Source organism: Dromiciops gliroides, chromosome 3 (genome assembly GCF_019393635.1).
Source record: "Dromiciops gliroides isolate mDroGli1 chromosome 3, mDroGli1.pri, whole genome shotgun sequence".
Classification (NCBI taxonomy): Eukaryota; Metazoa; Chordata; class Mammalia; order Microbiotheria; family Microbiotheriidae; genus Dromiciops; species Dromiciops gliroides.
In genome coordinates this window covers 1,388,386-1,414,673 of record NC_057863.1, presented here as the reverse complement: position 1 = coordinate 1,414,673, position 26,288 = coordinate 1,388,386, and the positions used below count along the sequence as shown (strand labels likewise).

The following is a 26,288-nucleotide window of genomic DNA, read 5'->3' as shown; positions in this document are numbered from 1 at the left end:
CACCAAGAAGCCCACTCTTTGACCCAAGAGCCAGGGTATGCCCAGGGTGACCAGTTGCCTCTCCTCCTGGGCTGGGCATGGGGCTGACCAGGAATGAATGCTCTCAAGTGATCTCAGGCTTCTGGATCTAGAGGCAAATGGGACCTTAGGTATCAGGGAATCCAACTCCCTTATTTCACCAAAGAAGAGATCAACATTTATTAATCACCTACTATGTACTAGCCACTATGCTAAGCACTAGAGATGAAAAAAGAGGCAAACGACAGTTCTTGCCCTGAAAGAGCTTACAGTCTAATGGGGGAGACAACGTGCAAACAAATAGTACAAACAAGCTACATACAGGATGAATGGGACATGATTAACAGAGGGAAGTTGCTGAAATTAGGGGCTTGGAGAAGGCTTCCGGTAGAAGGTGGGATTGTTCTTGGGGCTTGGAGGAAGCCAGGGGGGTCAGTAGTTGGAGTGGAGGTGGGAAAGCATTTCCAGGCACAGGGACAACCAGGGAGAGTGCCTGGAGCTGAGAGAGAGACGGAGGGTCTTGTTCAGGGAAAAGCCAGGAGGTGGGCTCACAGGAGGTTGTGTGGGGGAGTCAGGGGGAAGACCAGGAAGGTGAGAAGGGGCACCTTACGAAGGGCTTTGAATGCCAAGTAGAGGATTTTATACATAATCCTGAAGGAAATAGGGAGCCACCCGAATTTCATGAGTAGGGGGAGGTGGGCGGTGGTGTGTGACATAAAGACACTTGCTGTTTAGGAAAATCGCACTAGTGGCTGAATGGAGGATGGACTGGAGGGGGGAGAGATTTGGGGCAGGCAGCCTCCACACCCATCCCGCCTCCCCAGCAGCTATTACAACAGTCCAGCCGAGAGGTGATGAGTGTCTGCAGGTTGGGGCAGTGTCAGGGGAGAGGTACTGCTGACGGGAAATAGAGGAGACGTTGCAGAGGTGATATTCATGCGGGTTGCTGCGAAGGTGAAATCGACAAGCTTTGGCACCCTACTGGATCTTGGGGGTGAGAGAGAGTGAGGAGTCCAGGATGACTCCTAGGTTGGGAACCCCAGGGAATGGGACGGGCCTGTTGCCCTCTACGGTCATAGGGAAGGTGGGAGGTGGGGAGGGTTTGGGGGAAAGTTAATGAGATCCATTTTGGCTAGATCGAGTTTGAGAGGTCAATTAGACGTCCAGCTGGAGATGTCTGAGAGGCAGCTGAGGATGTAAGACTGGGGATCAGCAGAGAAATTAAGGCAGGAAAGGTGGGCTTGAGCATCCTGAGCGTGGAGGTGGTCACTGACTCCCGGGGAGCGGACGAGCTCCCCAGTGAAGCGTTACAGCGGCAGCGTGTGCGGTCTCCCATGCCAGGCCCCGCCCCTGCTGTCCCTCTGCGCTCCGCGCCCAGGCTTGGCCCGGGTCTTTGCCCAGGGTTCGGCGCTCTTTCCTTCCTTCAGCTCCAGCACCTAGAAGTCCTCCCATCAGACCCTCTCGCTTGTGACAAAAGCCGGGCCCCGGGGTGTAGCGGGCCCCGGGAAGCAGGGAGTTAACCTCTTTCGGAAGTTAGCTTGGTCCAAGGGCTCCAGCCTTCAGCCTATGTTTGGAAATGCGCTGCCGTGAACGTTCTCCCTGTCGGTGTGTAAAGCTGTGAGCAGAGAGAGGAATTGTGGAGATCCATTCCCTCCTCTCCCTCAAAGTGAGTCCTTCCTCACCCAGAGGGAAGCTTGATCCAAGCGAGCTGGGGCCGCCTCGGGCTCCCGGGCGGTTGCCCTTCCTGCCAGACCGACCGAGAGCACCGCAGAGGACCCGGCAGAGCAGCCTGTGTCCGTGCCCGGGAGGGTCCCCGACCAGGCGCTTCAGCAGAGGACGGTGGCCGGCACCAGCACGCTCCCGTAAGGTGGGGCGCCCTCCGGCTCAGCTGAGGTGTGGTTTGGCGCGTAGGAACTTATTCTGTCTGCCCCGGAGCTGTTAGAGCCAGAAAAGGAAAGAAGCGTGGGCAGAACGCCCTGTCTCTGGCCCTGGGGAAGGGAGGGGACGGGGAAAGTCTGCATAACCATAGCCAGAGCGAGTGCTCGCCGAGTGGCGGGTGCCTTCTGGGCGTGTTTGCTTGAATCGTCTCACAGAGACCCAGACTAAATCTCACCCTCCATCAGGGCTCCCGTCGCTGGCTGTCCACCCCGTTGGAGTCAGCGTCCTCCTGGAAGAGAGGGCTGGGGCTGGAGGCAGAGAGATCTGAGTTTGAATTCTGCCTCAGACCCTTACTACTTGTGTGACCCTGGGCAAGGCAGTCACCCAGTGAGTACCAAGTACATGCCAAGCCCCCGTGCTGGGGACACCGGGACAAAAGCCACACAGCTACTGTCCTGATGGAGCTTGGGTCTCAGTAGTGCCATTGAGAAACTCTCACGGGGACATCAGACCCTTCTCTGAAACTTGGAGCCTCTCCTGGATGACTGAGAAGTGAAGTCCCACCCAGGCTGGGCAAAGGGTCCAGAGCTCCGGCCCCCCAACCCACCTCTCAGTCCACTGGGAGCCAGGAGATCAGAAAAGGTTGGCGCCTGCTTCCCAAGGCAGCTGTGCGAGATGATGGATGTCCAGCCTTTTGCAAAGCTCACCAGCCCGCTGAAATAGCAGCTTGTTACTGGAACCTCTCCTTAGACCGCACTGGTCCACGGGGTGGACATGTCCATCTCAGGAGTGACTTCCCAGAGGAGCCCTTCTGATGGTGTGTCAAATGGACTGAAGGAGACTGGGCAGGAAGCGTGCTGGACAGAGGAAGCCCAAGAGCAAAAACCTCCTACGCTGATGCCTTCCCCTCTGTCTGCCTTCCCTTTCTCATCTGTGAGATGGGGAGAAGAGGAGCACCTCCTGCCCAGGGTGGTTGTAAGGATCAAATGAGAGCGCTGGACACTCTGAAAGCACTGTCAGTGTTCTCTGCCGCTGTTATCGTCTGTTCAGAGGACTGGAGTTCAGAGCCCTGTGTGGTCACTGTGTGTGGTCACTGTGTGTGGTCACTGTGTGTGGTCACTGTGTGTCTCTGGGCCTCGGTTTCCCCACTTATGAAATGACAGGGTGGGCCTAGGTCAGCGGAATCAGACTTAACCAGAAACAGGTTTCTGGGCTGCACATCCGAAGTAGAAAACCACAAATTCACATTATGTCCTGGTGTGCGTTTGCTTCCTCTGCATGTGGTCTTGGAGGGAGGTTTGTCACCCAGGGCTTGGAGGACTGATCAACATGATCACCAGCAACACCGGGATTTCTCATCCTAGCTTGGACTTCGGGGGTCACCTTCCAAAAAAGTGGAGAAAGAGTCAAAGAAAGTGAATTTGAATTCAATTGGCAGGTTCATAAGAGTGTCTCTGAGGAGAGACTGTGGGCCAGCACCGCTGGAGGCCACGTTCCCTCAGTTGATGGACCAGTCCACCAGTTAGCATCTGCCGAGGGCCGGCCGATCCGGTCTGGGCCAGGCAGAGGGTCCGCTCTGCCACCACGGGCACGCCGACCCGTCCTCTAGTGTGGCCACTGGGCAGAAGGTCCTCAGAGGAGAGAGGGTTGAGACTGACCGGGGAGAGAGAAGGGGAGGCCTTCTGTCACCCGCCCAGCCTCCTGCCTGGGCTGTGGGGTGCTGATGTCAATCAGGGCTTGGGCTCTGTGCTGAGTGCACTGAGGGCTTCTGACCATCTGAGGGAGTCCCAAGTCTGGCCAAAGGCAGCATCTTGAGTCGACATTTGCCTCTGAGGCTCCAAATATGGTAAATAAGGGGAGGAGGGCCAGCCGGGGGAGTGTCATCAGCCCAGGGCCTGGGCCAGGCCCGATGGGATGAGCCTCCCCGGAGGAACTTTGTCCAGGCCATCCTGGGTGCTCTAGGAGCCTCCTGGGACTGCCCGGCCGGTGATTGCAATCTTCCCTTTGGCTTGACAGAGAATGGCCGCCTTGCTTGGAGCCAAGACACCCCTGAGAAGGGTGGCGATCTTTGGGGGCACCCATGGGAACGAGCTCTCTGGGGTGCTTCTGGTGAAGCACTGGCAGGAAGACGGAGCCGAGGTCCAGAGAGCCGGTCTACACGTTAAACCCTTCATTGCCAACCCCCGGGCGGTGTACAAGGGGTGCAGATATATCGACTGCGACCTGAACCGGGTCTTTGACCCAGCCCATCTAGGGTAAGGAGTGTGTGTGTGTGTGTGTGTGTAGGAGGGGGGATGGATGCGTGTATGTGTGTGTAGGAGGGTATGTATGTGTGTGAGTGTGTCTGTGTGTGTAGGAGGGTATGTATGTGTGTGTCTGTGTGTATGTGTAGAGGGGTTTGTGTGTCTGTGTCTATGTGTGTGTGTATGTGCAAACTGCCCTTCCCTGGGTGCCTTGTCGGCTCCTTCCTGGCCTTTGACCAATCACACCCCCTAAGGAATTTCACAGGTTCAAGATAAACCAGGTTCTATGAACTTTGAAAGGTGCCTGCCTGGCTTGATGTTGTCAGAGATGATCTGCCTTAAAAACGGTTACCAATTACTTGATCACTCATAATATCACAGATGTTCCTGTTCTTATAATTAAACCTTAAAAAATGTTTTCATTGAACAAAAAGTTATTTTTACTCTGTCCCAGCCCTCTCCCCCCTGCAAAGAAAAACACAACTTTTGTAACAAATATACCAAATCAAACAATCCCGATTCCCACATTGGCCATGTCTGAAAATATATGCTCCATTCTTCCCCCTTCGTCCACCACCTCTCTGGCAGGAGGTGGGCAGTGCAGTTCCTTGTGATTTCTCTGGAAGTGTGGGTGGTCATTGCTGAAATCTTGGTTTGTTTGTTGTTATTGTTTATCTAAACTCATTTGAAAATCTTTTTTTGCAAGCAGGCTTTTGTGTCCTGGGACAGGGTGGTGACTTCTTGGGATCTCTGTCCTTTCCTGGGGGTGTCCACTGGGGCCACACTGTCTCCTTGGGGGAGCCTGCAGTCAGGGGCCAAGCAGCCAGACCCATTACTCAGGGGCTGTGCAGCCCCAAGACCACCTGGGGAGGGCCCTGGGCTCTCATGGCTCAGAAGGGCCCTGGGCTGCCTGCCTTGTTGACCTTCCCAGCCTTTGCCAGTGTCTGGTGCTGCCTCTGTCACCAGGATTCCTGTGCTCATCCCTTGCCCCAGCTCTCTCTAAGGCTGTATTAGGCCCCACAGGCACCCGCAGGTTCTTCTTCTTTTCACATTTATTTCTTTAAAACACTTAGTGGTCACAAGGCCCTGTCCTCACAGCAAATACCATGAATATGAACCCCACCTCACAGTGAGGAAACCGGAACCCGCAGGGGCCACATGACTTGTCCTAGGACACAGGGAGACACATTTGAGATTTGAAGCCAGGATCCAGTTCCAGCTTTTGGGGCACAGGAGTGGGTTGGGGTATGGGAGCCCCCCTCCAAATCAGAGAAGATTTGGGGGAGAGAGGCCTGGCGAGAGGACAAAGTTATCACATGATAGACACACAGTGGGCTCTGTGAACTCACTGGACCTGCACTGAGTGCTTGTTAAAGAGGCAGCTGGGAGGGCATTAGATCAGGAGTGAGAAGAGCCTGGGGTCTGCATCCCGTCTGCGCTACCTTGGCCAAGTCCCTGCCTTTCCCCAAGCCTCTATTGCCCCATCTGTGAAATGGGGATATTCCAAGGTCCACATCCCAGCAGGAAGCCCTGGAGGGCCGGGTAGAGGAGGGTCTCCCTACCCCAGGCCTCCCTTCAGGCCTGGGATACTTTCCCTCCAGTCCTGCCCTCCCATGTGCTCCACCCCCCCCCTTTTGTCTTTGTCCTTATCTCCCTGAGTGTGAGCTGCTCCCTCCCCTGCCCCATGGAAGCTAGCTGAGGGCCAGGGCTGTTCTGATTCATATTCTATATTTCAAGTAAAGGAGGAAAACTTCAGTGAGAGCATTGTCAGAGCCCCATGCTGATTTATGGTTCCCAGGATCATCAAAAAGCTTTGTTCTGCTGGTGGGGGGTGGAGGGGACACGCAGGAGTGACGTCAGTCCCAGGTATCAGTCTCAGGTATCTCTCTGCACAGGAGGGCTTCACACTGACCTTCACTGGACAGTTCTCTCTAGGACTGGTGTTCTCCAGCCACCACATGCGCATTGTTGGTCCAGGTATCCCAGCAAGCCAAGCCAAATGCCCTGGCTTGGAACTCAGGATCAACTCAGCAAGTATCAGAGCAAGTCTAGATTGTCATTGCAGACCCCTGGGAGCAGTAACGGGGTCTCTGAATCTGAGAAGTGTATTCCAAAATAATGGGCTTTATAATCCTCTGTATTTCATTTGTTGTTCAGCAATGTGATGCTGGGAGGGGCTCTCGCTCAAGCCTAGTCCCACGTCCTCATTCATGGCTTCCTCTGCCAATCTTTCTATAGGATTCATGTAGAGATGGCTCTGCCACCTCCTACAGGAAGCCCTCCCTGATGCTCTCCCTGCCGTGCCCCCCTCCCCCCCTCACTCCCCATGAGTTTGTATCTCCTTGCTTTGTGTTTGTGTAATAGGGATCTGACAAGGGACCTACAACCTGGGGAGAAGGCAGAGAGAGAATGAGGAATGAGCTACAAATTCCAGGCTAACCCACAAGCTCCTCCCCCCAGTAGAATGTGAGCATCTTGAGGGCAAGAAGAGTTTCCTCTTTGTATCCCTGGGGTCCAGGATAGGGCCTTGGAGATAGTCAGAGCTTAATGAATGCTGGTTGATTACCCTCCAAGGAAGGGCAGAGTGGGCAGCAGACAGCACTGGACTTGGAGGAGTCAGGAACCAAGGTTCTAGGGCCGATCATCGACAGGTCGTGGGATCCTGCATCTAGTACTGGAAGGGACCTTGGAGATCAGAGGGAGGAAGGAGAGGAGGTGGGCCAGCAGCTCTAAGTCCAGTGCTCCTGGTACCAGCTGTGCCCTCTGGCCACTCTCCAGTGCTCCCAGTGCCAGGTGGCCAGCTGTGCCCCACAGCTACTCTCCAGTGCTCCCGGTGCCAGGTGACCAGCTGTGCCCCCCGGCCGCTCTCCAGTGCTCCTGGTGCCAGGTGACCAGCTGTGCCCCCCAGCCGCTCTCCAGTGCTCCCGGTGCCAGGTGGCCAGCTGTGCCCCACAGCTACTCTCCAGTGCTCCCGGTGCCAGGTGACCAGCTGTGCCCCCCAGCCGCTCTCCAGTGCTCCCGGTGCCAGGTGGCCAGCTGTGCTCCCAGCTACTCTCTTTGGCCCCCTCCATCCAGATGCCTTTTCCTCCTCCCTGGGTGTATGTCCCCAGGCAGTATGGGTGCCCCCTCCTCTGCTTGTTTGCCTGGTGTTTGGCACAGTGCTTGGCCCATGATAAGCACAGAACTTTTCGTTCATTCCTTCACTTCCATTTCTCCTTTGGGTTTTTGTGACTTAGCTCTCTCCTGTTCTCTGGCTTCTCTGAATGTTCCTTCTTGGTCTCCTCTGATAGATCTTCATCCAGGTCATGCCCCCTAAGTAGGGGTGTCTGTCAAAGCTCTGTCCAGGGCTCTCTTCCCTCTCTATACTCTCTCAGGGTTGGCACAGGGGATAGAGCTCTGGGCCTGGAGTCAGGAAGCCCTGAGTTCCAATCCAGCCTCAGCCACTTACTAGCTGAGTGACCCTGGGAAAGTCACTGAATCTCCTTCTGCCTCAATCGCCTCATCTATAAAATCAGGATAATAAAGGCACCCATCTCCCAGGGTGGTTGTGAGGGTCAAGTGAGACGATGGTTGTAAAGAGTTTAGCAAAGCGTCAGCACATAGGAAGCTCTGTCGAAATGGTGGCTACCATCATTATCATCACATCAGCTTCATGGTCAGTCTCCTGCCCATTCCCCCTCCCTCTGCACAGATGGCAGCCCATCCCGAGTCTGCCGTCCTCACCTTCACATCTCTTGCGTCTCTCCCCTTCTCTCCATCCACGGTCCCTAGCCCGTTCAGGACTGCATTACCTCTCACCTGAGCTGCTGCACAGCCTTCCAGGTGGTCTAGCATTCTAAGAGCCTGAGTGGCACAGATCCAGCCAAGTCCTGGAGAGGGAACAACTGTAGGGCAGGTGTGGAGACCATCCCTGTCCCCTCCCCCTTCCCTATGACCAAAGGGAAACCTGCAGAACTTCAGGGACAGAAGATCTGCATTTCCCCTTCTTGAGGGTGAGAGCGGTCCTGAAGGAGCAGTGGCTGATGGCAGCAGAAAGACCCCAGGAAAGGCAGCTTGAAGAATCAACAAGCATGGATACCAGAGGAGGGTTTCATGAGGGAGCAAAGGACTTTGGGTCACCAGGAGGCCTGGGCTGACTCCGGGAGTCCCCTGGACTCCACGTGTCTCTATGAGAGATGATGTCCCTTGCTAAGGGCTCAGGAGTCCTTTGGCTCATTCTTGTTTGTGGGGGACATGATCCAAGTCCCCAATGGGGACTCATGAAGCATAGTCACAGAAACTCCCTGGCCCTTCAGCTTTACTGCCAGGGGCCCCGAGGGGAGAAATAGCTGCCTTCTAGGGACCCAACCTGTCAGGGCCTGGGGGAGTTGGGAGAGTGAGCCCAGAGCCCAATCTCTTCCCAAAATGTGTGTGCCTGTGTGCATTCATGCATATGGTATGTGTGTGGTTATTGGAATGCACTTAAGAGGAGGCAGTGGGAGCTTCTAGGAAGGGGGAGAGATGGATTAAAAATGACAGTATTTTGCCACAGCATATTCTTTGGTTGGGGGCTCAGAGCTTTGAACATATTGATTCTTCCCAAGGGGAAAAGAGAATGCTGGCTTATACCAGGGTTCCTGCTATGACAGGCTGGCCTAGCACTGAGGCAGGACCTCTGCCATCTTGATGGAATTGATTTGAGGAGAGGGAAGGGGCCTGAGGGGTCACTTGAGAGAAGGACATGCCTCAAAGGTGGGCATATTGCTTACCCCACCCCCATCATTGCTAGATTGTGAATGAGGAGGTGGCAGGTACTCTGTCCTCTACTCTGTATGGACCATACCTGGGGAAGTATGCTCAATTCTGAGACCGTTATTTATGAAGGACACCAGGACACTTTAAAGTGTCGAGAGGAGGACAAGCAGTCTCTAATAAAGGGTCTTGGGTCCAAGCTGTGTAAGCCGATGCCTCCCACAGAAGTGCCAGGTCACACATGCTTGCCAGAGCCCACGGTCTCAGGCAGCTGCCCTGGCTGGCTTCTTCCGCTGGGCCCTGCTGGTTCCCTGGGTCATTGTCTGCCCCTCACCCCAGGGGCCCTTCCCAAAGACCTTCTACATTGTCAAACAGCCCTACAAGGAAGCCCTGTCCCACTTGTGATCCCGGGGCCTTGAGGGAGTGAATGTTGAGTGGGAAAGAAAGCAAATGGGAGACCCAGCTGTTTTCTGGTCCTATACACAGATTCCTCATTTTCCATCTGAATGATTCTTCCGTCCATCCATTCATTTATTCACTAACACACATTTTTGACATGCCTACTCAGTGTTCTCTACACCATGCTGAGGACTAGGGGCTAGTCAAAGACAAAAAGGCCCAGTCCGTGCCCTCACGAAGCTTACCATCTAGGAGCAATGGTAGCATAGACATAGATGAGTATAATCTGGACTCAAAGGGATGCATGGGGGCAGCTGGGTGGCGCAGTGGATAGAGCATCGGCCCTGGAGTCAGGAGTACCTGAGTTCAAATCCGGCCTCAGACACTTAACACTTACTAGCTGTGTGACCCTAGGCAAGTCACTTAACCCCAATTGCCTCACTAAAAAAAAAAAAAATAGGGATGCATGAATAAGGTATCCCAGCAGCTTCTGAAGGTGAATTTTGGAGTGTTCAGTCGGCATGGGGAAGGTTGGGGGAGGGAGGATGGGGAAGGCTCTGCCCAGCTGGGGGCATTCTACTCTGGCCTTTGAGGATGAGGGGTACATCAGCTGGCTCAAAGGGGAAGGAATGGGGGTAGGAAGGGCTGACGTTCTAGGCCAGGGGATGGTGTGAGCAAAAGTACACAGGGCATGCTCAGGAAGCACGGTGTTGTCTGGAGTACAGGGCACACCTCAGGACGAGGAGCCACTTGGCAAAGGGCCTTGAATGCCAGGCCACACATGGTACAGGGGAAAGGGGGGAAGGGATGCCTCTGTGTTATTATCTCTTTCAAACTCTGGGGCTCATCATCCTCCCCTTCCTGTCATGACGCTCCCCCGCACCCTCCACTCATGGTTCTGCCCCCTTCAAGGCACTGAGGGCTGGGAGGGTGAGTCTTCAGCAGGATGTCAGTGAAATCGGCTGAGCTCGACTCTCCCCTCTCTCCTGCTCGCAGCAAAGAGGAGACGGAGGACTTGCCTTACGAAGTCAGCCAGGCCCAGGAAATACATCGTCTGTTTGGGCCCAAAGGGAGCCCCGATGCCTACGATGTGATTCTCGACCTGCACAACACCACGGCCAACATGGGCGCCGCTCTCATTCTTGAGTCATCCACAAATGACCTGCTAATCCAGATGTTCCACTACATCAAGGTGCCTTTCCTGCTCTTTGGTTTGAGCTCCATGTAGGGCCTGAGGTTTTCCATGGAAACTTACCTTGGGGTGATTTGAGCTGGGTACTGTCACAGGGGAAATCGGGGGGCGGGGGGGGCTATAGGTTTCCTCTGTAAAGAATTACGCTTTCTTGCACATCCTGGTTAGAGATAAAAGTTTTGTTAAGGACAGGAGAACCTGGCCAGGGGGAAGGTTTAGAACTTTTCCTCCCCCACCAGACTGGGAACGACTCTTTTATAGGCCGTAGATGGGGTAACCACCCAAGCGAGGGTGGGATGTCCCTTATTGGGGGGGGTGGGTTGGAAGCAGGCCGGTGAGGGGTGGCTGTTCTGATTTCTGGAGTTATCCCTGTCCCTTTGTAGTCACTCGGGCCCCAGCCATGCCTAATGGGATTATCTCCCCAAGGGATGGGGGAGACTGGAATGAAGGGTGGTGGTCCTGGAGAGGGTGCAGCTTACCTCCCTTGCTTCTTCAGGTGTGTCTCAAGGAGAAAGTTCTCTGAGTTGCCCCAGAAAACTTCTGAGGTAGCCCAGACTCAGAATAGTACCAAGGTACTGGCTGAGTCAGTGGGCTGGTTGTCCCAGGGTGCTTCATCACTTGCACAGGGGCTGCTTTTCGCCCCCTCCATCTTGTCTGTATGAGCTGTTGGAGAGGCAGTGGGTCCTGCCACTCCCCACTGTTACTTGAGCACCTTGGAATCTGGATCATGGCCACCCTGGGTCGGGGAGCACCTTGTACAGGCTTGCCTTCCTGGTCTGATGGTCCCAGGGTCATCAAACAGAGATCCTTCCCTGACCTGCAGGAGGGGCCATTGTTTTGGTCAGAGCATGGCTCCCCTGAGTCAAGACCACTCCATGCTAACCCCAGGGAGGTCTCACCCTTCCCAGGGCTCATGGATGAGCATTCTGGCACACCATACTCTGGGCTGGGAATCTGGAGGCAAGAAGGGGGCCAGTCCCTGCCCTCATGGAGCTGCTACTCCAAGAAGCCGCATTGTGTTGTTCTGACCTTGACACACCAGGAACTGTTAACATTTGCAGACAAAGAACCGAGAAAGAGGCTGCTCTATTGCTGACAACAGCAACAGAGAGGTTTGGGTTATCACTGTCTGCGATGCATCCACACAAGTCCAGCTGTGAGACAGATTTGTAGGGAGGAGTGGGGGTCAGGAGAGGGAGTAGGGGACTGGAGGTTTGGCTCGTCGGAGTGGGAGGAAGCTGAGGAGCAGGGTGGACCGTGAAGCCTAGGAAGTGTGCTGCTCTGGCCTTCCCTTCTCCTCTGACCCAGGCCAGGGAACAGACCAGAGGCAGCAGGACCCCTTTTCTCCCTCCTCTCCTACAACTCCCCCTGGCCCTTTCCCCTCTCCTGGCTGAACATTAACATCTCTGGAACCCAGAACCCCCCTCACACTTAGAAGGAGAGGGGAGCTCCCTCTTTAGCTCCTGGTGGGAGCATCCTGAGTGGCTGCAGGTCCCACCCACCCACAGAATAGACTCTCATTCAATAGAGTAACAAGCATTTATTATTTTTGTTATCATAAAAATATTCTATTATTTTCTAGTTACATGTAGAGATAATTTTCAACATTTGTTTTTTTTAAGATTTCTAGTTCCAAATTTTTCTCCCTCCCCCCTCCCCAAGATAGCAAGTAATTTGATAGGCTATATATGTACCATCACATTAAACATACTTCTGCATTAGTCATACTGTGAAAGAAGAATCGGAACAAAAGGGGAAAACCTCAAAAAAGAAAACCCCAAAAAGTAGAAACAGTATGGTTCAATCTGCATCTAGATTCCACGGTTCTTTTTTTCTGGATGTGGAGAGCATTTTCCATCATGAGTTCTTTGGAATTATCTTGGACCATTGTATTGCTGAGAAGAGTCAAGTCTATCACAGCTGATCATCACACAATGTCTTTGATACCATGTACAATGTTTTCCTGGTTCTTCTTCTCTCACTCAGCATCAGTTCGTGTAAGTCCTTCCAGGTGTCTCTGAAATCCGCCTGCTCGTTGTTTCTTACAGCACAATAGAATTCCACCACATTCACACACCACAGCTTGTTCAGCCATTCCCCAATGGATGGGCATCCCCTCAATTTCCAATTCCTTGCCACCACAAAAAGAGCTGCTAGAAATATTTTTGTACATGTGGGTCCTTTCCCCTTTTTTATGATCTCTTTGGGAAAAAGACCTAATAGTGGTATTGCTGGGTCAAAGAGTATGCGCAGCTTTAGAGCCCTTTGGGCATAGTTCTAAATTGACAAGCATTTATTATTAAGAGCCTACTGTGTTCTAGGTGCTCCGCTATTCACTGAGGATATGAAGAAAGACCAAAGTCAGTCCCTGCCCTCACGGAGCTTACAGTCTAATAGGAGAGACAGACAAACAACCATGTACAAGCAAGCTATAGCCAGGACAAACTGAAGATCACTCAGAGGGAAGGCCCTGGAATGAAGAAGGGCTGGGAAAGGCTTGGGGTAGCAGCTGGAATTGTGGCTGGCACTTCAAGGAGGCCAGGGAAGTCAGCCGGCCAAGAGGAGGAGCGAGAGTGTTCCTAGCGTTCTGAGTGTTCCGGGCATGGGGATGGCCAAAGAGAATGCCCAGAGCTGAGAGATAGAGGGTCTTGTTGGTGGAGTAGCCAGGAGGCCGGGGTCACTAGATCAGAGTGGGTGTGTGTTTGGGGGGGAGCCAGGTGTCAGAAGACAGCAAAAGGAGGAGGGGGCCAGGATGCTGTATTTGCCTTCCCTGACCTTTCTCTTCCACCTGGTGTCCTCTACTTTTTTTCTCTCTGTGATAGGGAGTGACAGGGAGCCACTGGCATTTGTTGATTGGGGGTGACACGATTAGACATGCACTTTGGTGGCTGAACAGAAGATGGACTGGAGAGGGAGAGACTTGAACTGGGCAGATGCCCACACTCCACCCCCACCCCACCAGCAGCTACTGAAATGGTCCAGGTGTAAGGAGAAGAGGGACTGCACCCTGGTGGGGGCGGGGTCATAGGAGAGGTCAGTGAACTCAAGAGATGCTGCAGCGGTGAAATCAGCAAACCTTGGCACCGTATTGCATCCGGGGGGGAGTCCAAGATGACTCCTAGGTTTGGGAGCCTGCGGGACTGGGAGGGTGGAGACGCTCTCAACAGTACCAAGAAGGGGAGGAGGGGAGGGTCTGTTTTGGACATGTGGCATTTCAGATGAATGACTGAAGTGTTTATTGACAAGCTGTGCCAAGCACTGGGGACACAGGCAGAAGCTCACGGTCTAATGGGGGAGACAACACAGAGGGAAGGTCGCATCTACGAGTCCATTGGAGAAGTCCCTGGTCCTTTGGGGGCTGCAGCAAAGCACATGGTCCTGCCTCGTGTTAATTCCATGGATAAAATCTGAGCAGTGTCCAAGGTTGAGCCGTTGGATGGGACTGAGGACGCTAGGGATGAGGATGTTCCTTTGGTCCTGGGGCCCGTCTGCCTCCTTGCAGGCACAGCTTCCACAGTGTCTCATCTTTCTAACATGCTTTGTGGTTGGTCCCAATGATGCTGGGCCCAGGAAACACATGCTCCTGTGGCCTGTGGGCACCATTCGGTCCCATCTGCCTGCCACCTCTCGGACACAGCTTCCATGGGGCTGGCATGTCACACTCTCTGTGCCTTCATTGCAGAGTTCCCTGGCTCCCCTGCCCTGCTTTGTGTATCTCATTGACCACCCTTCTCTGAAGTATGCCACCACCCGCTCCATTGCAAAGCATCCTGTGGGTAAGTAGCCACTTGTGTTGTAACTGAGTAAACTCACTTGTGGTTTCAAGACTGAGGAATGAAAGAATGTGACCCCAGGCCCTGGGCCCAAGCTGGGGGGAGGGCAGATGGGCTTTTCTGGGGACCCTCGAGTCTGCTGTGGCTGCCTTTTCTGTCTACACTGGGGTGGATGCTCTTCGTTCTCCTGGCCCCAACTCAGGAAGAGAAGCAGGCTCTGCAGAGGGGTCCAGCTGCCCCCTCAGAGCCAGCCAGTGACCAGGGAGTCTTGTCTTCTATGACCTGGCCTGCTGACTCCCCATTATTCAGACTAGTCCAATGTTTGGGAAGCTTTTCCCTGTTCATAGTAAATTATCTCATCTTGAAGCATGGAAGCTCTCGGACCCCTAAGCCAAGGGGTTAGAGTTCTTTGTGCACTTGTACCAATGACCCTTTGCCCTTTGGAGCCTCCTAGACTGAGTCTTGGGCAGTGCCAGCACCTGGGCAGCCATACAGAAGCAGAAAATGTTGCCATTATTCTCCCTCACCTTCCCCATCTTCATCCCACGGGTTTGGTAGAAGATGCCCAGCAAGTCTAGACTCACTGAATGGATCCTGAGGTACTACCTCATCATAGAGTCCAAGAACTCACCCTTAATTAAGCACCAGACTGCTGGTGCCCAAGCACGTTCAGACCAGCTCCCCTGCCCACTTCCCCCACTCCATGCACCCATTCCTAGGGGTCAGGCTCAACTCTGGCCCTCCACCCTGCTCACCTGTGGGGAATGGGACATGAGAGGGTTGTATGACCATCCTGGCTAGCAACTGCTGGCTGTGGCCAAGACCTACACAAGATGGGAGGGAGAGGGGGGAGCCAGCAGGTGCTCCTATACACAGCCTCTGGCAGTGCCAGGATCAGCACATGCCAACGTGTATAGACACAACAACTTGCCTTGTACAGATCTGGCACACTTCAACAACCCTGAGGTCCAGTGTAGGCATGTTCATCCATAGGCATACGTGTATCTACCCACTCAGATGTGGCCACCTCCATGTAGCAAAGGAAGAAGGAAATACAAGACAACTCTGCTGAAATGAAGTGTATAGGTTAAAGACAGAGAGAAGGAAAGTAGAGGAAGGTGGAAGAGAAAGGTCAGGGGAGGGAAGCAAAGAGCTTGTTGGGGAGGGGCCCAGCGAAGAGGCAGGGAGGCCTGTGCAGGTGAGGGGGGCCAGCTCACAGGGCCTGACACCATCTAGAGTCGGGCAGGACCTCAGAGGGCACCTGGTCCAGCCCCCTAGCCCACGGGCAGGGCGGGCGGGGAGACACACAAGCAGCAGTGAGATCAGGACTCCCTCTCAACCTTCCCTCCTCAGGTATAGAGGTTGGCCCCCAGCCTCAGGGGGTTCTCAGAGCCGATATTCTTGACCAGATGAGGAGAGTAGTCCAGCACGCCCTGGATTTCATCCAGTATTTCAATGAGGGTAAGTTATGATCCAGCCTGGCTGTGTGTCGAAGGTAAGGGCAGAGATGGTGGGGGAGGGAGCTGGGAGAGTGACGGGAACTTCCTCTGCTGGTGTGTGAGCTGATGCTCTCATTTGTCTGGGGAAAGTCCACCTGGGCCAGGATAAAGGCCCTCCCCAGCAGGCCTTGCCAGCCCAGCTGACCTGCAGTGGGAAGCCACAGGGTCACCCCCCAGAGAGGCAGAGGCCAAGCCCCAGGCTGGCCCTGACACAGCTGAGGCCCAGGCCCCCGGGTGCTGGGGGATGATCTGAGCCTCTTGGCCACAGAGTTGTGTTCCCTTTCCTTTACCCCTGTCCCTTCTCAGGAGTGGTTTGTTTCTGGCCCCCTCAGTTTACCCTCCCTTCTATTCTATCATCCCCACCTCCTTTTTTGTCTTGTCCCCTTTCCCCTCCTAGTTTTCCCCTCCCTTCTATCAGTACCCCACCCTTGTCTTTCCCCTTTCCCCTTTTACCTCCCTATAGGGTAAGATAGAATTCTATACCCAATTGAGTGAGTATGTTATTTCCTCTTTGAGCCAAATCAGATGAGAGTAAGGTCAAAACAATGCTCACCCCTCCCTTCTTTCCCTCTATTATAATAGATCTTTTGTGCCTCTTCACTTGATGTGATTTACCCCTGTCTGCCTTCCCAGTATAATCCTTTTTGTTTCCCCTTAAGTTTTTTTTTAATATCATCACATCAGAATCCACTCATACCCACACCTTCTGTCTGTGTTTACTCCTATCTGCCTTAATAAAGATACAGTTCTCAAGAGTTATAAGTATCTTCTTCCCAGGTAGGGATGCAAACATTTTAACCTTATTGAATAACATAGTTTCCCATCCTCCCCTTTTTTTTTTCACCTTTTCATGTGTCTCTTGAGTCTTGTATTTGTTAATTGAATCTTCTGTTCAGTTCTGGCCTTTTCATTAGGAAAGTTTTAAAGTCTCCTATTTCATTGAATGTCCATCTTTCCCCTGGAAAGATTATGCTTAATTTTGCTGGGTGGTACATTCTTGGTGGTAATCCCAGTTCCTTTGCCTTCCTGGATATATTCCAATCCCTCTGACCCTTTAATGTTGAAGCTGCCAGGTCCTGTGTAATTCTAATAGTTGTTCCTTGATATTTAAATTGTGTCTTTCTGGCTGCTTGCAGTATTTTCTCCTTTACTTGATAATTTTGGAATTTAGGTATGATATTCCTTGGAGTTTTCCTTTTGGGATATCTTTCAGGAGGCGATCAGTGGATTCTTTCAATGACTATTTTATCCTCTGATTCTACAATATCAGGGCAGTTATCCTTGATAATTTCCTGGAATATTGTGTCTAGACTCTTTTTCTGATCATGTCTTTCAGGTAGTCCAATAATTCTTTCTTTCTTTCTTTTTTTTTTGGTGAGGCAATTGGGGTTAAGTGACTTGCCCAGGGGTCACACAGCTAGTAAGTGTCAAGTATCTGAGGCTGGATTTGAACTCAGGTCCTCCTGACTCCAGGGCCGGTGCTCTATCCACTGCACCACCTAGCTGCACCTCTCATTTGATTTTTTAAATCCTTTTTGAGTTCTTCTAGGAAGGCTTTTTGGTCTTGAGACAAATTCATCTTCCCCCTTGAGAGTGTTGTCCTCATCTGAATTTGTGTTTTGGTCTTCCCTGTTGACACAGAAGATCTCAATGGTAAGGGCCCTTTTATGTTTCTTACCCACGTTGTGGCTTGTTTTTTTACTTTTAAAGTTGAGGTCTGCTCCTGGGGCATAGGGGCCACTGTTGCAAGATTCTTATGCTGGTGGATAGGGGCCTAGCTTTCTGCTCTGAGGCCTCTGTGGCTTGCAGATTCCTCACCACCCCAGACCTGCTCCATGTGCTGGGATGGCTTGGCATAGACATGCCTGTCCTGTGGCTAGTTCTCTGTCTGGCCGTTCGCCCTCTCAGCCGGAGCTTGTGGGTCTCCCACCTGGCCTGCTGCACCACCAGCCTGCTGAGCCAGGACCAAGGGGCCTCAGTTGCTGGTCTTTGCTGTGGCCCAGAGCCTCCAGCTGACTTGCCCAGACCCCCTCTGTGTTGCACTGTGCTGAGCTGCTCTGAGCTCCCCTTTTTCCCCAGTGAGACTGACCTTTTCCTGAAGTCTTCTATATTATCTCAGGTTGGAAGATTGTGTCTCTGTGTTTTTGTAGGTTCTTTAGTTTCAGAATCCGTTTAGAGGTTTGATTTAAAGTTGTTTTGAGGGAAGTTCGGGAGAGCTCAGGCAACTTCCTGGCTTCTCTCTGTCCTCTTCAGGGCTGTGTCCCCTGCTTTGGGATCCTCTCATGTTGTGTGTGCAACTCTGAGAGATCCCCCTTCTCTGCCTGGGCTTGGAGCCAGTTGAGCCCGGCTTAGTGTGGGAGGGAGGGTGGGCAGCAATTTAGGGCCAGATCTGGACTTGAGTTCAGGTCCTACATGACCTTAAGGAAGTCGCTTCTCATCTTGGGACCTCTGCTTCCTTGTCTGTGGTAATGAGAGACTCCGTGACCTCTGATGTTCCTTTTCACTCTTGAACTTTTAGCAGTGCAAAGGCGTCCAGACCTCTGAGAACCTAGGGAGGTTCATTGTAGGTCAGGGAGACTCAGAACTAGCCACTGGGGGGATGTGGGATGTGGTCTTTTGGCCAAGGGTGTGTGTGTGTGTGTGTGTGTGTGTGTGTGTGTGTGTGCGTGCGCATGCGCGCACGCGCATGCACAAAGACAGAGTGGACCTCAACATGCCACAGGTGCCCCCTCAGGCTCACCACAACCACTTCTCAGGGTGACAGAAGCTCAAAGTAGGAAGATCAGGTGAAAGAGTCCTGCAGTCTCCCTAGAGTCTCTAGGCTCGGCCCCCAGCAGCCCAAGGGGGGACTCAAGAACCACCTTTGGGAATAGTCAAAACACCACAGAGTATTCCAGAGGCTAGGAGGCCTGCAAGGGAACAATGGCCTTGTTTCCAAACAGCAGATCCTGAAAACAACAGACCAGGGTGATTGATGTTGATTCCCAAGGAATTTTATTTTTGTTTTTTAGTGATGCAATGGGGGTTAAGTGACTTGCCCAGGGTCACACAGCTAGTAAGTGTCAAGTGTCTGAGGCCAGATTTGAACTCAGGTCCTTCTGACTCCAGGGCCGGTGCTCTATCCACTGCACCACCTAGCTGCCCCCCCCCCAAGGAATTCTTAAATAGCTGGTGTATGAGCACTTGCAGATTGAAGGATGATGGGGGTGGGGTGGGGATGAGGGCATGCCCCGGGAAGATTGCTCTCTGCTGAAAACCCATCCCAGCAGCCCTTAGCCCACAGGGCAGAGATTTGAAAGAAAGTGTAAGAACCAAACATTAGAATCTGGGCTTGGAGAAGAGTAGATTGTTAGTGTTGGTCAGATTTCTTTCCAAATTGAGAAGAAAACCATAAGACCTTATAATGAAGGCAAAATATACTATTTACTGTCAATTGGTGAATGTCAATGGGATGAATTAATCTCTAAAACAGAAGGGTAACAGAAGGGATTAGAATGCAGAATCCAACAATGTGTTGTTTATAAGAAACACATTTGAAAGGGAAAGACTCACAGGGTTAAAATGAGAGGCTGGGGTAGAATTTGTTATTCTTTAGATGTAAATTTAAAACATAGGTAGCAATCAAGATCTCAGACGAGGCAGCGATAAAAAGAGACAAACAAGAAAGTTACTTTATATTTAATGGCACCATAGATAAGGAAATAATATCAATCCTTTCTACATATGCATCAAGTGGTATAGCATCTAAGTACTCCAAGGAAAAGCTAACTGAATTATAGGGAAGTTTGGACCACAAAACCCTATGAATTGGAGAACTCAATATACCCCATTCAGATCCAGAGAAACCTAACAAAAAGATAAGATAAGAAAAAAGTTTAAAAATGGAATACAATGTTAGCAAAATTAGGTATGATAGGCTCCTGGTGATCACTGTTGTTTGTCCTTCATTCTCAAAGAGGACCATGACATGTCATGACTTGCAATGAATTGGATTTAAGTGAAGGAAGGCTGTGCAAGGTCACTAACCTCACTCTCTCCTCCAGAACCATCTGGGTCCAGCAGCAAGATATACATCAGGACAGCTGGAGATGGCCCCAGATGCAGAAGGGAGACCTCAGCTTTTTTTTGGGGGGGGTGGACAATGGGGGTTAAGTGACTTGCCCAGGGTCACACAGCTAGTAAGTGTCAAGTGTCTGAGGCCAGATTTGAACTCAGGTACTCCTGAATCCAGGGCCGGTGCTTTATCCACTGCGCCACCTAGACGCCCCACCTCAGCTTTTTTACCCAATATCTTCCTGAGGTCTCGATTTGCCTGAGGCAACACATCACCCATTCAGTGATTGACTAGATAAGAAGTGAAGCAAAGAATGGCCTCCTTTACCTAGTCAAAACAAATAAATGAAGGAAGGAAGGAAGGAAAGAAAGAAAAAGAAGAAAAGAAAGAAAAAAGGAGAGAAAGAAAAGAGAAAGTCTGGGAGGGGAAGGCGTCATTAAGCCATTAAGAGATCAAACAATGGCAGAGGAGGCTTGGGCTGGGACCTAGGGTTAGCCAATCTATGAGAGTCTGCGTGATTTCCGGTTAAGGCGTGGTCCCTAAAATAACCTAGGCCCTAAACACCCAGACATCTTGTGAGGTTTAAACATCAAAACTCACATATTTTTGGGGGGCAGGTAAGTGCATGATTCCCTGTGTGAACAGAGGAGGGGAAGGGAGAGGGAGTTGAATTGGAAATGGGAATAGGATGGAGCTATACATACCCTTGGTTGTGGGTAGCAACTTGACAAAAATCCACCACCTCCAAGTGTGTAAGAAAACCTCCTAAATAAATGCAGAAAAACTGAAATATTAAGCACATTCTTTACTCACCATGACACAATAAAACAATCGATAAAGGGCTTTGGAAGAAAGGATCAGCTCTACAACGGAGCCTGAATAATTCAACCCTCTAGTATCGGCGGGCCAAAGAACACTTCATAAAAATAAAGAAAGGGGAATGTGGGTGTCAAATTTTGGCTTGTACCTGTCCTCCTATGGGGGAAAAAAACAGATCAGAGAACTGCTAGGGAAAAACACAGTACCGCTGTATTTGTCCCAAGAAGCAGGCATGAATCATGTGGAGACCCCTCCCAAAAAAGGAGTTCAAAGACTCCCTCTTTCTGAGCCTATATAAGGTTTCTTTGCTCACTGATTAGTTTCATTAGTGTGATACAAATCAACCTAAAAGCAAATACTATAACAAGAATGGACGTGATACAAATCAGTTTAAGGACTTCCTATAACCAGCATGTAGGAAATACATGTAACTCAAAAAGGGGTTGTAAAGGACAAGGATGCCTACACGTTTCACAGGGATGGGCACTCGCTATCCTGGGGAAAGACGTCAGCAGGGAGGGACTTCGCTCCTAGCTCTCTGGCTTCGGTTTGGAGTTCACTTGGAGGGCATTTTGCTCCTATTGATCCAGGGTTTCATGACATCCTTTTGGACAATAAGGCAGCTCCATCCAATCAAGCTGGTTTCTATATGAACATGGGTGACCAAAGCCAGGCTGCTGGGGTGTGGTTGGAGAGGAGGGGACACCTGCGGGAGATACTGTGCATGTGGAAAGTCAAGGAGGGTGAGGAAAGAAAAAAGATGCATTGTCGGTGACCCTGCAGAGAGTCACTCGGCATTCAGGCCAGATTTCAGGGAGCTGAGGAAACGGTGACTTTGATGAACCCACATATTGGAGAAGCTGCCAGGGAAGGCGGGCGGGCGGGCGGGTGGGCAGGGAGGGCTTGGGACTTGGAGCAAAAGCAGCTGGCTTCTACTTCTGCCTCTACCAGTGAGTTCCCTCCTGGGGTTTCGGGAGAGTCACTCACCTGTTCTTAGGTCTCAGTTTCCTCGCTGGCAAAATGAAAGTGTCGAACTCAGTGGTGACTAAGGTTCCTTCCAGGGCTCAGTCTGTTCTCCTGGCATGATCAGTTGGACCCCAAATCTGCCTCTTGCTGCCTATGTGACCTATGCAAATCATCCCTCCCCCTCCCCAGGGGGGCAGAAGTCGATGGCCTGCACCTGCTCACTAGGACCCCCGTGCCCATCAGGGGTGCTGAAAAGCCTCGCTGAGGGCTTCCTGTCCTCTCCCTCAGGCCTCTCGCTTGGCCATTTAGGTGTGCTTCTGGGGAACCTGGTGGATCCCCTGGGTGTGGATGGTGGTGGTAGGACCTGAGCCCTGAGGACACGTGTGCCCTTTCCCTGGAGCTGGGAGCCGCTCCATGGGGGCCAGGTTGGTCATCCCCAGGCACCTGCTGCCTGCATCTTCCCAAGGTGGGATGGTACAGTTGGCATGCCTTTTTTCTGCTTGTGTTTATTTCTAGGAAGAGAATTCCCTGCCTGTTCCCTGGAGGTTTATCAGGTCACAGGGAAAGTTGACTATCCTCGTAAGGAAAATGGAGAGATCGCCGCTGTGATCCATCCCAGGCTGCAGGTAAAGCTTGCCCGAAGCGCTCCTGCCCAAGCACTGTGAATGGTCTGCCTGGGCACTGGCAGTGGGAGTGGGCAGCAGCCAGAGGGGCCGGGACGCTGCCCTGGGCAGCAGTGGCTGGCCTTCTCTAAGACCAAAAACAAGCCAAACTGCCTTGTGTGGGTGCAGCACATGGCACCCTCTTCCCAGAATGTTTCTAATCTCTGCGGGGACCCTGGCACACTTACTTTTCTCATCTGTAAAGTAGCACCAAGCCCAGAGCCCAGGCCTCACCCCGGCCCAAGGATCCGACTCCACATTTCTCTGAACCCATTGTCTAATGTCTCAGTCTTCTGGGTTTCCTGCTCATTCATTCCAGGTGGCAGCCCCCCCTTCCTGCCTTGTACCCTTCCCTGCTTTCGTAAGCCGGTGCCCAAAGCCTCACCCAAGGGATGGGCCAAAGTGTGGAGCAGCCCAGGGCCAAGAGTGCTTCACCTGCTGGCCAGGGACCCCAGTGGCCTATAGGCCCGCAGGCTCCTGCAGCCACTCTCAAGCTGTCAGCCCCTGGGAGTGCACTTTACACACACCCTGGGGGGGTGGAGCGTGTTATCACTGTTCCCATTTTACAGATGAGGAAAGTGGGGCCCGGGGGGCTAAGAGACTTGTCCCTCAAATCGTGACCAAGTCTTCTCATTGTAACATGGACCCAAGAACCCTCACCCTCCCTGCCAGGCGAGGCCAGGGATGGCAGACCCCAAGGGGCTGCAGCAGTGTCCGAGAAAGGGGCCCTTCTAAGTCAGGGGCCTGGTCAAGGTGTGGCCACCTCCCAGGGCGGGGCGGGGGGGGGGCTCTTTCTTTGTCCTGGTGAGGCGGGTGCCTGAAAGGGAGGTTGAATGGGGCTTAATTGTTACGTTCCCTCCCCCCTTTTCTGCTAGGATCAAGACTGGAAACCGCTGCACCCTGGCGACCCCATGTTTCTTACGTTGGATGGGAAGACCATTCCATTCAGTGGAGAGAGCCCTGTCTATCCCGTGTTTGTGAACGAGGCTGCTTACTATGAGAAAGGAGAAGCTTTTGCCAAAACGCTCCAAGTGACACTGACCGCAAGAAGCCTCAACTCCTCGTCCCCCTAGGGTGGAAGGGAGGCGCCACCCCTCAAGGGTGAACCCAGTGCCTTGTTCCTTTGGGTGTCCCCCAGCAACCTCAGTGCCTTACACAGAGAAGAGATTCCCCGGTATTTGCCATAGGAAGGGAAATGGGGTGCTCTCCCCCGAATCCATCTCCTTGCACCCCGCCTCAGAACCCGTCTCCTCCTTGAACCCCTCCAAACCCATCTCCTTGCACCCCCCTAAGAACCCGTCTCCTCCTTGAACCCTCCCAAACCCATCTCCTCCTCGAACCCCTCCAAACCCATCTCCTTGAACCCCCTGCCTCAGAACCTGTCTCCTCCTTGAACCCCCCAAACCCATCTCTTTGCACCCCCCAGAACCCATCTCCTCCTTGAACCCCCCCAAACCCATCTCCTTGCACCCCCCCCAGAACCCATCTCCTCCTTGTACACACACACACACACACACACACACACACACACACACACACACACACACACACACCACCATGGGGGGGGGGGATGGGAGGGAAGGGCTTTGCATCCCTCTCAGAGAGAAGTCTTAGCACTCCCTGAGTCCTGATGTCTGGCCTCCCACCTGTTTTTGAACCACTGTGGCCTTGTACTGCCCATAAACAGGGGTGTCTGGTGGGAGTAGTGGGATACTTAATAAAATGTTTCCTTGGAAGGCAGGTGTGTGGATCGGCCTGTAGGAGCCCACATGCCAGGCCTCCCAGAGGGCACCATCCAGACAGACTCAACCACAGAAAAAGGCAGACATTCTGTTGCCAATGGTAGTGGAGGAGGGGGGTAGACAGAATGGTCTAGACTAGAGTTCTACTGGTCAAGAAGAGAGTTACATCAGACTGAAGACCTGGGAAGGCAAGGAGCTGACAGAGGGCAGCTGGCTGAAGGAGGGGGAGGGGGCTGATTGGTAGAGGGCAGAGGGCTGAAGGAGGGGGAGGGGCCCCTGGAGACTATGACGAGCCAGGGACAGAACTCGGGGGTCCAGAGGCAGTGTGACCTGGACTCTCTGCAGAGTCCATCACCAGGTCTTCTGTCAGCACCCATGCCTAGACTGCCCTGTGGGCACACTGAGCCAAATCAGAGGGGGCAGCTGAGGGAGGGCAGGGGTGCGGGGGGGGGGGGCTGCCTCAGAGGGAGCCAGGGCCCAGTCCCCTCGGCTGGGCCAGTGCTTGCTGCATGGCAGCTCCAGGCTGGCTCTGGGCCTCCCCGACATGCCCTGGTACCGGCTCCATTGTTCCCCCTCCTCCTGGGAACCGACGGTGGGCGCCAGTGAGGACAGTCTTTTAGCAGAGAGAGCCCTTTGCGAGTCCGGCCCGTCCAACGTCCAACACGAGGCTCTTTGGGCCCTAGCTCTTTCCTTCTCTTCCCAGACTTGCCTTGCCCCCACTGCCCACAGTCTCTGCCATCTGCCTAAGCAAAAAAATGGAGGGGCCTGTGCTTTCTGGGGCTCCCTGTGATTGCCTTGGTCCCCAGGCACTCCTTCTGGTGCTTGGCCTCATGCCCAGGAGGAGAGCTCAGACCAGACCGGTGGCCCACACCAATAGGCCTATGTATAAAGCCTCGGAGTGGGCCGCCGAGTCGCCAGACCTCTGCCCACGACACAGGCGCTCTCGCTGTGAGGCTCCAGAGGGGAAGTCAGCAGGTCTGCTTGTACAAGGTGAGGTGAGAGTCAATCTGGCTTCTGATGGGCCATCCCTGGACTCTGGAGCATTGAAGGCCACCCCCATCCCCACCCTCCCCAGGCACAGCCATCTTAGGAGCCCCTGAGAGCAGGGCACAAGGTCATCTGGGAAGGGTCCTCAGTCTCCCTCTCACCCCACCCCTCATTATACAGAAAAGGAATGAAGGCCCAGAGTGTGTGTGGGGGGGGGGCGGGGGATGACTTTTCCAAAGCCACCTGGGGACCAAGTAGTGAACCTCATTTTGATGCCAGGCCCCCTACCCCCTTCCAGGTAGCCATGGTGGGCCCCAGGGAGACCTGGCTTCTGATACACAATGTAGCCCCTCCCTGGACAGGCCAGAGCTGAACGGCTTGTGGGCTTTTTCCAACTTTCTGGTTGTGTGGCAGGGACCACACCCAGACATTTCTAGATGTCCCCTCCCCAGTTTCTACCCTGTGGACATCCCCCCCTCCCACTGGGCCTTCCTGTACCTGGGTGGGGAAGACAGAACAATGAAAGTAAGCCCTCCCGAGGCCAAATAAATATTTATTATTGATTCAAGTAAACAGACCTAGCAGGGCTTTCACACCGCTGGGGAGCCCCGGGATGTCCCCTCTGGGCCCCCTGCTGAGGCCCATCCACCAGAACTGAGTGGACAGCCGATGGCCAAGGCCTGCTCTAGGCACACGCAGTTAGGGGAAGGAGAGCTGACCTTGGCTTAGTGAGCGGGAGGGTCCCAAGACAGTGGCAGGTAACACTTGGCATTTTCACCCCACCCCCAGGGGTGGGTTCACAGTACATCTCCTTCACTTGCTGAGCCCCCTCCTGGCAATATAAGGAGGTGTCCAGAGAGGCGATTAAAAGCAGATGGGCTTCTTAAAAAGAATGCAGATGGTGTAGGGAGCACGGGCAGCTCCCCACCTCCTCCAGAAATTGATACAGGCGGGAAGGCCTCCCTAGAAAGTGAAGTCCATGCCAGGCACTTGGGAAGCCCCCATCTTCCAAATGTCCCAGCTGGGCCCATTGAGATCAGATCTAGTGCAGCATCTGGTAAACAGCGGGCACTTAATAAAGGGCTGTTCCCTTCCTCCTCTGGCCTCAAGATGATCAGAGGTGTGCTCTCAGCCACAGGCTCTGGGTCAGTGTCCCCGAGGGCCACATTCAGGGACAGAACCAATCACCCCCAGCCTGAGGGGACGGCACGCTGACATGGCCATGGATGTCTTGGGCAGGCTGATAGGCCTGTTCTCTAGCTTCTGTTCTGCCATCCTGGCTCTGATGCCAAGCCATCAGCCGCAGTCCTCTGGATAGGCAGATT

General features: G+C 53.1%; 1 protein-coding gene across 2 annotated transcripts; it reads left to right on the top strand.

Annotated features, from left to right (window-relative positions):
• The first annotated feature begins 1,781 nt into the window (after nucleotides 1-1,781).
• Nucleotides 1,782-23,731, top strand: ASPA (aspartoacylase). 2 transcript variants are annotated; one of them, XM_043995380.1, is made up of 7 exons: nucleotides 1,782-1,885; nucleotides 3,913-4,151; nucleotides 10,266-10,461; nucleotides 14,144-14,237; nucleotides 15,588-15,695; nucleotides 22,089-22,198; nucleotides 23,110-23,731. In XM_043995380.1, exons 2-7 carry the CDS (start codon nucleotides 3,916-3,918, stop codon nucleotides 23,305-23,307), a joined length of 942 nt encoding a protein of 313 aa, XP_043851315.1. In that variant the 5' UTR covers nucleotides 1,782-1,885; nucleotides 3,913-3,915; the 3' UTR covers nucleotides 23,308-23,731. The 2 variants fall into 2 exon arrangements, with proteins under 2 accessions (XP_043851315.1, XP_043851314.1); XM_043995379.1 differs by lacking the exon at nucleotides 1,782-1,885 and adding an exon at nucleotides 3,546-3,742.
• The last annotated feature ends 2,557 nt before the right edge of the window (nucleotides 23,732-26,288 follow it).

Excerpts from the sequence above, each read along its gene's own strand:
- ASPA (XM_043995379.1), top strand. Across the intron at positions 10,462-14,143 it reads AGATGTTCCACTACATCAAG|AGTTCCCTGGCTCCCCTGCC; the intron begins GTGCCTTTCCTG and ends CCTTCATTGCAG. Across the intron at positions 22,199-23,109 it reads TGATCCATCCCAGGCTGCAG|GATCAAGACTGGAAACCGCT; the intron begins GTAAAGCTTGCC and ends CTTTTCTGCTAG.